The sequence below is a fragment of the Alexandromys fortis genome, unplaced genomic scaffold (genome assembly GCF_014885135.2).
Source record: "Alexandromys fortis isolate MF-2015 unplaced genomic scaffold, M_Fortis_MF-2015_v1.1 scaffold_4, whole genome shotgun sequence".
In the NCBI taxonomy this organism is placed as follows: domain Eukaryota; kingdom Metazoa; phylum Chordata; class Mammalia; order Rodentia; family Cricetidae; genus Alexandromys; species Alexandromys fortis.
The window spans coordinates 3578275-3593151 of NW_026067944.1; the positions used below are offsets into that span (position 1 = coordinate 3578275).

General features: G+C 35.1%; 1 protein-coding gene across 2 annotated transcripts in view; it reads left to right on the top strand.

Moving 5' to 3' along the window:
• Nucleotides 1-14877, top strand: part of Tmprss15 (transmembrane serine protease 15) — a 100532-nt gene that overhangs the window by 18056 nt on the left and 67599 nt on the right. Inside the window, exons 6-10 of one of the 2 annotated variants that reach the window (XM_050148935.1) lie at nucleotides 1665-1705; nucleotides 1806-1850; nucleotides 8305-8436; nucleotides 12463-12571; nucleotides 14650-14756. In XM_050148935.1, coding sequence (XP_050004892.1) covers nucleotides 1665-1705; nucleotides 1806-1850; nucleotides 8305-8436; nucleotides 12463-12571; nucleotides 14650-14756 — 434 coding nt within the window. Of the gene's footprint in view, nucleotides 1-483; nucleotides 520-1664; nucleotides 1706-1805; nucleotides 1855-8304; nucleotides 8437-12462; nucleotides 12572-14649; nucleotides 14757-14877 lie in introns of both variants that reach the window. The other variant, XM_050148936.1, reaches the window with a different exon arrangement.

Here is a 14877-nt window from a genome sequence, read left to right on the forward strand (position 1 = left end):
ATAATGAGACCTGGCGCCCCCTTCTGGCTTGCGGGCACACATGGAAGGAATGTTGTATATATACATAATAAATAAATAAATTTAAAAAAAAAGAAATTAAAAAAAACTTTAAAAAATATAAAAAGTTTATCTTTAGACTCAGACACATAAATAAGCAGAATAAGTCCTAATAAGCTGAAACTTTCTCTTTTTTTTTAAAGATTTATTTATTTATTACGTATACAACATTCTGCCTCGATGTATGCCCGCACGCCAGAGCAGGGCGCCAGATCTCAGTACAGATGGTTGTGAGCCACCATGTGATTGCTGGGAATTGAACTCAGGACTCTGGAAGAGCAGCCAATGCTTTAACCTCTGAGCCATCTCTCCAGCCCCAAGCTGAAACTTTCTTAGATGAAAAATTATACATAAGCTATATATGATGAAATCCTTATAACCAGTCTAAAATACTTAATAATCATTTTAATATCATTATCTCTGCAGATAAACTGAAAAACAGCAGTTCTATGACAGCTTCAGGTTAGCCTTAATAATATTATTATTTATTTTATTTATGATTTTATTGTGAGAATGTGTGTAAAAGTATGTGCGTGCACATGTTCACATTTGTGGGGTTGTGCATATGCATGTGTATGCACCTGTTATGGTGCACTTATACAAGTCTAGAAAAACATTCTTTCTACCTGTGCATTCCAGAAATTAAATTCATGTCATCAAGCTTCACAAAATCGTTTTCTGAGATTATTAAGGTTTATACATTTGAGACCCTTAGTTTTAGAAATAAACATGTTACAAATTGAACAACAAAATGAATAAACATAAAAAAGAGCCAAGTAATTGCTATATTTACATCATTATCATCGTCATTATTTTGGATTTTCATGACAGGGTTTCTCAGTGTATCCCTGACTGTCCTGGAACTCATTTGGCAGTCGGGGCTGGCCCATACTCACAGAGATCCACCTACCTGTGCCTCCTGAGTGCTGGAATTAAAGGCATGTGCCACCACTGCACTAAAATCAATTGCCAAATCAGTTTTACTTTCTAAAAACAACTTGGATTCCCACAACAATAATTCCTGCATTGACTTCAGGTGGGGTCAATAATTAACAGCACAGTGAAGATCACAACACACTGAACTCCATAAATACATACAATTATTCATCAACTAATTAATAGCTGTAAAACAAAGTTTAAGAATCATAAAAGATTTATCCTTAGATCTAGATAAAAAGGGAATACCTGAATTAATATACACCAATAATTCACAATCGGGCAAAATTATATGAACTATTATATTTTAGATACAGTCATTTCATTTATTCATTCTATGAATGAATGTTTTGTCTGCTTATCTAAATGCACATTACAGGCATGCCTAGTACCCATGGAGATCAGAAGAGGGTTCCGTATCCCTGGTCCTGCCACATTGGATGGAACACTAAAAAGTACACATACCTCTTTATTAAAATATGTTATATTATTATGATATCACTTATCTTCACAGTCCACTGGCAACTTCGGGTCAGTCTTAATGGCATATACACAATAGATCACAACAACCCAAGTGACATAGAAAAAGCTACTCAAACTGTAACCATGTTTAACAATAAATTTAAATCATAAATTCAAGTATCAAATCAACTTTGCTTTATTCTAACATTGTTGGGTAACTTCTCAACAGCAATTGCTATAACAACTTCAGGTCAGTTTTTACAGCATCACATTGACTTAAGTTGTAACAATGTTTTACATTAAATTTATATCATAAACTCAAGTATCAAATCTACTTTGCTTTCTTCTAGCATCTTTGGGTAACTTCTCAACAGCTATTGCTACAACCACTTCAGGTCAGTTCTTATAATGCTGTGTTGATTGTCATGAGTATGCACAACTATTTATCAATTAAAAGTTCTGTAAAACTTAAAATTAAACATAAATTTATATTTCTATATCTGGACAAAATTATATATAATATATTAACATATACTAAAAATTTACAATAAGCTAAAAATGTCAAGGTAAAATATTGTAAAAAAATAATGAATTGCTAATATCCATTTAAAATATGTTACTTTAATTTTACCCATTTTTGAAGACAAACTAGTAGTCAGCATTTCTATGGAAACTTCTATAATATTAATATTATTATTTGTATATTTATAGTTTTCCCTAATATTTGTATATTATCTTATGCCTTAGCAGTTAAATAATAAACTCTAAAGAAATACTGGGCTTAACAGCTTGCAGTTTGAAGCATAGAATTTAACAAACATGGTTAGATATTGGGGACTAGTATCTTAGTTGTCTGACTTTACTCTTGCATTCTGATTTTTAAAACTGTCATTATTACCACATGCCAGGGATGTGACCACTACCAGTGAAGTGTTTTATCAAAAGGATGCCAGTTTCGTCAGATACTGAAATATTATCTTCTCGCTATATTCTCTGCATATAACTTGGGGCTGTTCTGTAAATGCAGTACTGTCGTAAATCAGTAATAAAGTACTGCTGGACCCATTCAATCATTTTTTTCAGTAAGAGTGTAATATAAGATAGTTCCCAGGATGTTATTTTCTTACATGTATTAATTTATTTATCCCATACATAAGGGTGTGCATGTCATAGTGCACATGTAAGAGCCGAAGGACAACGTGTGAGAGTCAGTGATTCAGATGTACTGATTAGACCCACCAGTGGAAATAGAGAACTGGTGCGATGTTTGAAATGCAAAATAAAGCCTGACTCATTAATTATAATGATTTATCATCAACAATAACAATTCCACAGCCCATGAAAAGTTCTTAACATACTCACAGTTCTGTTTAGCCACAGCCACAAATCGGTTGAACATACGAAAAACTGTCATTTAGCCCACATTCATTTCTGCAATATGAAGTAATATTACAAGTTCTAAAAACCACATTTTATACATTAAACTTCAAGTAATATTAATTTACTTTGAAAAAATAAGTTAATCATTAAATTGCATCCATCTAAAATGAAACCGAAAAGTAGATAAAATGTTTCAAGACATTCTTCGTGAAACTTAAAAATAAGCAACAAGCGTGTGAATTAGTGTCCTTTCTTCCATTGGTCAGTGTACAGATTCATTACACGACTCATCTGAGTTACTGCAGTCCTTTTAGTGGCATAAAACATTATAAGAGACATACATGGAATGGCTCAGGGCTAGGACAATAAGCACTAGAAATAATAACAAAAATAACCTTAAACATTTTCTCCCAAATGATGTTGAAGAAAACAGTTGAGCAATAGTGAAACCTAGCTGAGCATATGCCCAGGGTCATCGGGAGGAAGGAAAAGCAGGGACAGAAAACGAAACAAAACACCCCATCATTTGAGTTACAAGAATGTGGTCAACATACACTTGGGCTTGTCTTTCTTATTAGAAACAAGAAAGTGATGTTCACAGTTCCGATGAAGAAGTAATAAAAAACGTTGAGGTGTATCTCATGCTGAACATACCAAGCACGCACTAAGCTCTAGTTATAATTTGTAGTATTACATACAAATGTTATATAAAATTCTTTATGCTTGATAAAGCATAGTCCAATTTAACTAACTCTATAAATTACCCCTCATTTACCTAGAATTTTTGAACTTTATAAACATTACATAAAACATAAATTATAAATACAGGTGTAAGATAGTGCCTTGATATTTCTTGTTACTGTAAAGTAGACTAAAAATAAAGAGAGAATTTCAATATGAACAGCCCAGCAACTCATACAGGGAAGGACAAACCAATTAGGTCACTTCACCCTGTTCCTAATGACTTACCTCAAAATAATATTTTTATAGCAACAACTGCATATTATTATAAAAGAGAGATTTTTCCAATACTAGGTTTCAAACATGATTTCCAATTGGTGATGCTCATTTATATCTGGTAATTCATGCAACAATAAAACCTTGTTTTCTGACTATTTTCTTTCATTGAATTGACTTAATTAATTCATAAGGAATTATTGTAAGATAACTAGGTAGTAAAATATCATATTCTCCTTTACATTAAGTTCATGTAGCACGAGTCCTGATTCATACCTCTCATTTATTCCTCTCATACAGCAAGACACTAGAGATTTATAGAGAGGAACGAGGCAATTAAACTTGAAAATGCCGTTTCCAAGCAGTAATTTATTATGAATATGTCTTTCAGGGGTGTTAAGTTTATTTTCATTTTTATATGCCTTGAAGATAGAGTTTGAGAAAAACCAACAAACACATGCATCATATACCTGGCATTAATACTGAGTTTTTGTATGATAACAGGTAAAAGTCCATGTGGATTGTGTTCTTTTGTTCAGCTGCCTTTGTTGCCAATTACTGTAAAGTTTTACTAACCAATTTGGAGTACTAGAGGGGAGCTACAGGAGCTAAGGCCACATTACACAGATTGATTTCTTGGCTGCTGCAGTGTGCCTGGAGGGGCTCTTTTGGGCACTTGCTCGTATGCTTGAAGGCTTCCCACAATGTAGCTTGTTCTACTCCTTTGTTGCCGGCAGTGCAGGCAATGATTTCAGAAACATGAAAGATTCGATACTATGGGTTTTCTATATTTCACACAAAATGCAATATTTTGCAACTCATCCACTATGTGGTAGAAGTTGGGCATTGGAGAGGGGGAAAAAGTAATGGGTGGTTTTTGTGAAGGACATGATTGATGGTGGGTCGAAAGAATCTAGGAAGGACTGTGTCCTTGATTGAACTGCTCAAACCAGGGATGTAGAGATTTTATCCATTAACAAGTATATTGTAGTCTGCATTTGAGGAAAGACGAATCTCCTACTCCTAAGCCTCTTCACTCTTTCCTGACATGCCCCCAGCATCATCACATCTGGATAAATTAGATCTTTCTGTGTATCTGATTTCGTATTCTGACACACCATCATGTGTATTCTATACTTGCCTATTCCAGTTACTTCCAGGAATTCTTCAGAGTCAAATTTTAATACGAATTCTCTTGTGAAGATGGGTTCAACCTCTGCCTACTTCCCCGTGCTTTTATTGCTCTCTTAAGGCCTCATTAAAACTAATTAGCACGCAGCTCAGCAGGTAGAGTGGCTACATCCTGCTTACCTGGGTAGTTACTTTCCACGCCACCTTATAACTGGGGTGTGGATACCTACACTCTCTACACTCTCAAAATGGAAGCCAGATGATCAGAATGTCAAGGTCACCTTTAGCTACCTAGGGAGTTTGAGATCAGACCCAGACCAACCTGCCCCCAAAAATCTTACAAAAATGATAAATGAATTATTTCCCTACATTAAGTTCTGTGAGAACAGATGCTGTGCCACAAAGGTTTTATCTTCTTTTATCTTCTATCTCCACCTTGTAGAATGCCGTGACGTAAGTAGCCATAAAAACCCTAAGGATTAATGATCACTACGGGGATCATCTTAGTAAGAGTGCCTACAGCTGTAATGAAATACCAAAACCAAAAGCAAGTTGAGAAGGGAAGGGTTTACTTCAGTGTACATTTCCACATGACAGTCATTAACTGAGGACCAAAATCCATGTGGAACAGAAACCTGAAGTCAGGAACTGAAGCAGAAGTCATTGAGAAATGATTCCTTGCTCAGCTTGCTTTTCTATGGATGGTTGGCACCATCCACGGTATGCAGAGCCCTCGCACCGCTATCACTAATTTTTAGAATGCACCATAGACTTGTTCACAGGCCAATCTGCTTGGGACATTATGTTCTCAAATGATGTCAGACTGAGTAACGTTGACATAAAACCACTCAGCTCAGGAATCAAAGCAACCCAAGTACCATCCCTTGCCAGTGAAGCTTTGAGGGTTAACGACAATAGAGAGACACATAGCGCTCCAGGAAGCAAAAATCCACAGACAACCCAAGTCTCACATATTCTTAGCAATGGCCCCAATTTGAGTCTTCTAAGCACTGAATCCATAGACTTTTATGGGACTTTGGCAAAAATAATATAGACATATAAGGAAATTCTTTTTTTACCTATTTATTTATTAAGAGTTTCTGACATACTGTCAAATATTGTGACTTTTGTGAATTGGGACACAGTAATTAAATGATTTGCTTGAAATAGAGCTCTTATATTTTGAGTGTAAAGTACTTTTAGATTTAATAAATATATTTACTTCTATTTTTATTTTTACTAAATTAGATTATTCTGCCACTTGAAAATAGCTCTGATATTTATGCTATTTTTTAGATGTTAGCTTTTCCATTAGTTTCCCAATGAAAACTTTATGTTCACTTTAATCAGAGCAAGTTTTTAAAGTCTAATTTAGTTATTTATATGTTCATCAACCCTATCTATAAATGTCCTCAAACAAGATTTAGCTTGGTAAATACATGATTCCTAATGAGTTTATGGGAAGCATAAGAAATTTCAGAAGTCATTTTGCTTGTTATAGTTTTAAGAGCCAGCAGATGGCAGTACAGTGTTTCCCTTCATGTTAAGAAAACCTACTCCCTACACTTACTAGCAGCACTAATAGAACTCACTGGGAGAGAAGGAAAAGTTGGGAAGTTGGGAAGGAGACACAGTAGGGGATATGGAATGACCTAGGGGTACAAATGATCAAAATACATTATTTTCAAATGCTACAAAGTATTTTTAAAAGTAAGAAATAATAAAAAACAAATGTTAGGGAGATAAATTTCCAAAAATCCTTAAAGCATCATTGATACTTTTATCACAAATAAAAACATTAAAATTTTCACATTGCTCTGAAAAACAAATGGATATTATCTTGCACGGGTATATGAATATGTGTTATTCTTAGAATTTCAAAGTTAATTTCTAGAAGTACGTGTATCTTGGTATGTGTCTTTGGTGGTTTGAAAGAAAATGAGTCCCAAAGAGAGTAGCATTATTAGGAGGGGTGACCTTGTGAAGTAGGTATATCTTATGGAAGAGGTGTCTCATGATAGAGGCGGGCTTTGATGTCCTATATATGCTCAAGATACTGCCCAGGGACTCAGTCTACTTCCTGCTGCCTTCATATCAACATGTAGCAGCTACCTCTCCAGCACCATGTCTGACTTCATGCCCTCATGTCCTGCCATGATGATAATGAACTGAACCTCTGAAGCATGCTCCCTGCCATGATGATAACGTGTTAAACTGCTGAAACTGTAAACCTACCCACTTCAATTGAATGTCTTCCTTTTCAAGAATTGCCTTGGTCATGGTGTCTCTTCACAGCAATAGAAACCCTAACTAAGACAGTCTCTCTATGTCATACCTTGGAGGCGGGGCAGCTGAAGAAAAAACAAGCAGGCTGAGAGCTACAAAGTGGAAGCACCTGGGCAGACTGACTGTGATCTAGCACTGTAGAGGGATGTGTTTGTATTGGAGGCCCTAAAAGAATGGCTGTGGCAAGAAGCCAAGATTTATGGAGCAGAAATAGCTAATCGATTTCTCCAGTTTTATTACATAGTGTTCTTGTAACTAGACATTTTATCTTACCTCAAAGTGGTTTACTTTGATAACATTTTCCTTTCAGAAAGTACAGACTTTATAAACACCACTGTTTTTTTTTCAAATAATTAAGTTGTGTGTAAATGAATTATTGGATAGATGTTATAATAAACTTTACAATATATTGTATCATCTCACACAACGTTGTTCAGGGTATGAAATTGAGGACCCAGGTACTTTTCCATTGCTGTGTTAAGAAACCATGACCAAGGTAGCTTACAAGTGAAAGCATTGAGTGGAGTTTATTATATCAGAGGGTTAGAGTTCATCCTCATCATGGAGAGGAGCATGGTAGGTAGGCAGGAATGGCACTAGGGTAGTAGCTGAGAACTTATATCCTGACCCATAAGTACTGAGCAGAAAGAGAGGCAGAGAGTGCTAACTGGGAATGGCTTTTGAAATATTAAAACTAGTCCCCTGTGACATCCTCTCCAACAGGGTCACAACTCCTAATCTTTCCCAAGGAGTTCCATCCACTGAAGATCAAGTATTCCAATATATGAACTTATGGTGGCCATTCTCACTCGAATCACCATAAGTATTAAGTGATTAAATTATAAGTTTACAAAAATTGAATGAACAGCGTCAACACTCACAATCAGCATCGTCTTTTATAGAACTTAAAATACATTGAATTTTTGTTAATGATTCATCAAGTGAAATAAATATTCCTTTTTACAAAATGAACTACATTGATCCATTATGAATTAAAGTAATAAAGAACACACAAGAAATATCAGCCATTGTATCTATCCTGCCAATTTGAAACTTATTATTCAAGAAACTTACAATGTGAATCTGTATTTTTAGGCAGTGTCCCAGTAGAGTGCCAGCCTGGTTCACGACCCTGTGCTAATATTTGGAATTGTATAGCAACTGATTTATTTTGTGATGGAGAAGTGAATTGTCCAGATGGTTCAGATGAAGACAGAAAACTGTGTGGTAAGGCCTCCCACTTTCTTTTACTCTTCTTCATTTTTTCTCCTCCATGACTGTGCACAGACACAAGCATGCATGTACACAAACTACACAAAAATTCATGTATGCGCACATGTACATATATTTATGTATATGCATATACATGTACACACTTTTACATATGCATTTACTCTGAAAGAAGGGGAAATTATCTGCTCTAATATACACATGCATAATTTGTCGCAAAATCTAATAAGTATGTTATTTTAAAACTTATTTGCATAATATTAGATGTAACTAATTGTATGCAATACCATTTGAGACCTCTGCAAAAAATATTGTGATCAGTCACACATAATTCAGGTAGAGAGGGAATGTCAATATTTTAATTTCCCCTTTGTCTTCAGCTGCCATGGTTCTTAGGATTAAGCACTAATAATATAATACATTTTCTAGATATTTTCATCATCATATAATGTAACTTCTCTTGCCCCTACTTCACAGTATCAACTCAGTGAGCATCATTCCCTTTTCTTCATTGCTTTTCTTTTTTTTTCTTGAGTTCTATAAATAATACAATTAATAATAATAATAACAGCAACAATGATTTCTTAATATAGTGGTGTTTTGTGAGTCTATTTTCTTATTCATTCTGATTGTTCTCATCTTAATTGCATTAATAAACACTTAAATAACACAAACACTACACCAAACATTAATCCAGATAATCTAAATGGAATCTCTCTTTGATTTATAGTTCACTGCAGTTTGCTTCCATTTAGAAAAGGTTACCAGGAAGAATCTTATCAATGTAGATTCATTGTACATACAATAATGTAGTTTCATTGTAACCTATCATCATGTAAGTTCAGATTGTAAGCAGTAAAAAATACCATTACATTAAGTCTAGCCTACAATTCAATTTGAAAACTTAAAGAAAAGCCTGAATTAAGCCTATTTTTTGTGTGATCCATAATCACCTTTTGATTTATTTCTGGTTTTTGAGAGAAGCTCTGGCCTGGAGCTCACATTATGAAGCTTCTGCCTATAGCTTTTTAGTGCTTAGGTTGCAGACCGAGGTGTAGTACTAGTCAACCTTACAAAGCTTGTAATGGTGATGGTGTGCACAGCTCGTAGGGTGTTATGAGGCTGCAGTTTCCTTGTCTGTTACCATTGCATTCTCATATTCCTTGGCATTAATTCAAGGTGAAGATTTGAGTGAGGAACTAAATTTGGAAAACTACCTATCTACTAGGTCCATACTTCATAAGACAGGCATTGGGTCTGTTTCACAGTAACAATTCAAAAAAAGTAACTACACTTGAGATTCTCCCACTCAAAAATTTCAATACAAGTGCTGTTGTATAAATTTCAAACATACAGCGCAGAACTATATACTTCAATGTGCAGCTGGCATGAACTGGAAAAAAGTGCAGACTATGGAAAATTTCTATTTTACATAACTAAGCTACTTAAAAAGGAAGATGGTGATCTATAAACTCTGTTTTTCTCCCTTGGATTTCCCAAAATCTTTTTAAAACGAATATGATCCAAAATGTACCATCAAGAGGAAGCAAAGGTGATGCTGATTTTTGTTTCAAAAATAACAATACATATCAGCTAGACACGTAGCTTTAAACCTATGTACTGAAGATAGGAAATGATGTAACAACATTACACAAATCAAATCAAATAGTTTAAAAATATGTCTCACTTGTCGTTTGGACTTTAACATCATTGAGTCCATCATTTTCAAAATAAGTTGATAACAATTCATATCAAAAATTAATCATAAGACTAATAATGTAAGGATGATAGATTGTCTCTAAATGAGTCTTAAAATAATACATTTTTTTCTGAGTCACAAGATGAATCTCAGCATCTAAATTAAACATCTACCTTTGCTTTAAACACAGTTGCTTTAAAATATCTGCATGATATTTTTTCAGTATATGGTGGCTTTATATTTATTAAACCTTAATGTCACCCAGCTTTCATAGGATTCTCAAGTTTTTGTGTGCTTATTGTCTCCATCCCTTTATATGTATTATAAAGTTAGCATTGTATCTATTTCTGAAGAATAGTTTCAAATCATTGTTTAGCCAAGGTAGCAGAAAAATCAATCTAAAGAACGCTCTTCAGGCAGCAGGTGTTTCAGAGCACAGGTGATCTTATTCATTTTAATCAGTGGTGGTAGTGAGCCCCCGAGCCGCAGACAACCCTTCAGCACCAACTCCAATGTTTAGCAGCAGGACGCCATCTCAAAGCCCTTGTACATCAATCCATACTCAGAGAAAAGTTTATAAGCTAATTTAAGAATTCTCTCTGTAAGACACTGACCTTTGATCTCTCCCTATTTATTGATTTTACCCCAGCTGTGCGCTCTAATTCTAGTTTGTGTTATTAATAGAGTCATATTAATGATTGCTTCCGTACCAAGTTTCTGTATTTAGTCTTTGGTTATTTAGGTTTGTACAACTTATCGCTGACTATAGCTAAAGTTAGATTGCTTTAAATTGTGTTTCTCTTCTGATTAGCATTGCATCAGCAAGAAAGTTTGCTTTTTAGCTGACCTCTGTGGAGAAACGATGCTGACTCAAAGCTCTTAGGTCAAGGTGCAGCACTGTTCCTAAGTTGGCAAGTGTACTTATAGTTTGCATGTTTGAATGTGAGCATTTGATACCTTTTGGTGTGTCTGCAAAGATCATGATTAATTCTTGTATCTTGGACAGTTCAATGACTTAAGACCAATGGAATCGATAAATAATGGGCCAGCAGAGGGAGCTTGTGGCGGGCCCCAAGTACATGTTATCAGGACTGCTTGGTGAATTCAGGAAGAGTGTCTGATGGCTAGCAGGATGGCTGCTGTCATTTGCAGATTCACTTGTTACCCCTCAGCATTTGTTCTAACACTCTAGAAAATCAGGAGGCTCTCAGCAGGTCACAGAATCACGATCTAAACATTCTACTCATTCATGTTTGAGATATATTTTTAATTCTTATTAATCCTGAGAACCTGTCTTGCTTCACTGCCAGATATGTAAAGTTGCCTTTTTTCATACACATCGTCAAAGGGATACCCAAAACTACCCTCCAAATCGTCCATCTTGACAGGATATTTTTGACATTCTAAACATTGTTATTGTAAAGAGTTTAATACTATTGTAATTTAAATGCTTTCAGGGATAGTCTACACTTTTGTTTATATCCAGGACTGACAAGGTCCAATTACTTCAAACTAAAATAGAGATTATTTACTGGAAATAAAATGTGAAGATTCATAGAAAACTCGACAAACAAATTGGTCATATTCTTTTGGGCAGACAAGACACTGTGATACAAAAATCCTAGCCACTTAAGATGACAACGGTCCTCCTAAAGCAGGCACAGATACTTGCCTAGGCATTAAGGATGCCAGTTTTCTGCCCTGTCACCCTCTCTTACTTGGTTCTTTCATAAACAGTTCACAGGCAAGGGGACATTGGGGAACAAACACAATGTGGTTGTAGAATAGCTGATTCTGTAACTCAGTATCATGACTCCACATGACTGCAAGTACAGACATCTGAGGAAGCACAGAAAAGTCTTTTGTCCCTGAAGGCCTTGCAATAAGATCCACCAAACACAGAATAATCTCAACCTTTTAGAAAATTGTAAATCAAGTTATAAAGCATGACGCTGTTGACTCCCTTTCTCTATAGATACGTCAGAAATAAATCTGGAAGAAGAGTAAATTCACCAGCATAGTAAATGGTTACTACAGATATTTGAAATGTTCTGTGTTCTCCTATTTTTATTTCATTCCTTTTCTGTTTTCCTGATGCTTCTAAAATGGGCTGCAGTACTGTTTAAGAACATTGCAAAAGATGGAAATTTCTAATTTAATTTTGCTGTTTAATGTACACTGTCATGGTAATTGCAGATAGAAGCCTCCAGAAAAGGGGGCATGCTATTAATATTATTTATGAACCAAGAAACCTCGAGAGAATTAATTAACCCCTCCTATTCTAAGACTGCTTATATCTAATATTACCTGACATGTTCACACAGCCACAGCTTGTGATGGAAGGTTTTTGTTGACGGAAAATTCTGGATCTTTCCAAGCTGATCGTTACCCAGGGTCAGACAGTTCAGGTGTTGTTTGCCGCTGGATCATCAGGTAAGACACTATTTTCTATGTCCTGATCTTCAGTCTGAAAACCTCCCAACGTAATATCCCCCTTCCTACAGTATGTTTAAAATAATTATAGTTTTTATTTACTACCAACCTATAGATTACTTTGAAGTTCCTCTTTAAACCTTAACCTTAAAAATTATTCTGTATCAATAAACGCTTTGTCTAAGAAGTAGCAGCAGCTCACTGGGATCTAAACCACTACTGCAAAACAAATTTGGCATCATAAGTCTTAATCTAATTAGTCAATTTAAAAATTAATTTTTCCATTTTGAAACTAGTTATTATATGCCCCACCCCAGGATCAAAATATTGGTAAATGCAATAAGTTTTATACAAGTATAGAGGATTGATTAATTCAAGAGAAAATATTAAAGATATTAAAATATTTAGAACACTGGATTTGCCCACCCTTAAATTAATAGCTATATTTAGCACCTGGCCAAAGTTCTACAATGCTTTAACACCTGACCAATGTCATGTAATGTGGACATCAAAGATAGGTCTTGTGTTTTCACATCTAGTGAAGGCATATGTCACAAACAATCCCACACCAGCTTGGAATTATGATTAATAGAATGGTTATTTATTTAAGGGGGACAAACTTACAGATCACCGTCCCAGACAACAGCCCTCTGCGCAATCAGGAAGTGGAGCCAGAAGCCAGAGAGAGCAGAGGGAAGTGGCTGCTTCTTTTAAAGGGAGAGAGACCACGCCCCAATGGTCTGGTATCTCAGCCGCTATTGGCTGAAGAAGCAGAAGGAGCTCCCATAACAATCTAGCTTCTTTAGATTGAAAATATGTGCATTCATAGACATAAATATCTTTCCCCAAAAAGTCCCATATCCACATTACTCAGAATCTATAGCTATTGGATCAAAGTCATTGTAGAATGCAATGATGAGCAAAACATGTTTTGTATATATCAAGGGATCTACAGAAAGATTAGTTAAGATACAAATATACAATGTGTGAATACTACATATAGACAAGTATTTATTTCCTTTAACGATAAAAGGACTCTACAGATGGTTCTCTTTTGTTCCTATGAAAGTCAGTTTCAACGCTATGTCAAATAAAGAATTCACTATTTTCCTGCCTATTTCAGGACTTAAGTTTAAAAGATTAAGAAGTAATTTTTGCATTTTCTGTCTTCTTCATCATTGACTTTATCTTTCTGAGTGGTTTTAAAGCCAGCTTAGCTCAACATTCCTCTGACTTCCTTGCTCTCCTCCTCTCAGTCTGGGATGAATTTCTGCACTCCAACTTAATCTATTTGCCTATAGCATACTCCCGTGGGGGGGGAAAAAAAAGTAAGTCTGAGCACAAATTTTCTGCCATATCTACTTAATCTACTCTTAAAAACATATAAATTATTGCCACAGCATAATAACTCCATAAAGCTTAAACTGCAATGAACCCATCTTGTTTCTTGCTATAAACTACCACTAAAAGTTACATTGATATCATTCAACCCATAAGTATAATACAGTGCATAAAAATATTACAGAATACAAATGTGATCCAATGAATATGACTTAGAGTCACAAAATTTCTGGTAAACAAGACAGTAAGCATATGATTAGTATTTCACTAATATTGTTACGGCTAGATAAAGTGGAAAGGGGAATGTGGAATGTACATATTGTGGAACACCTTTATTCAGCCATAAAAAAGGAAGAGTTTCTTATCCATGTTTTATGATTGAAACTTGAGACCGTTAAACGAAATAAGCCAGAATACACGAAAGACAAATCCTACAAAATTTCAATTAAGTGTAGTACTTAACAGTGCTAAATTCATAGAAGGAAGTAGATCAATGTTACTGAGACTAGAGGGAAAGAGCATTGGAAAGGTTCTGTTTACTGAATGCAGAATTTCAATTGTGCTAGATGACAAGGTCCTAAAAACGTGTCGTTACAGAACTGTACTTTGTGGTTATATTTGCAGGGTAGCTTACTCCATATGCTTTGTCACAAGATGGAAGACCCAATCAAACTGTAGAATGCGTTGAAATTTATCACAGCTTAAGAACTTTTTTTTTTTCTTTTCTCTTAAATTAGTGTAAGCCAAGGACTTTCCACTCAGATCAGCTTTGGATCTTTTATTGCACATTATACTGATGTGTTAGATATTTATGAAGGCATAGGACCCAGCAAAATTTTAAGAGGTAAGTTAAAGCAAGCATATAGTTGATTATAACAATGAAAATAAATAGGAGGCCTTGACAGTGGTCATGTTTCTCTTTGAATTTTGATCAGAATATTAAGTTGCCCTTTAAGTCTGTAAAG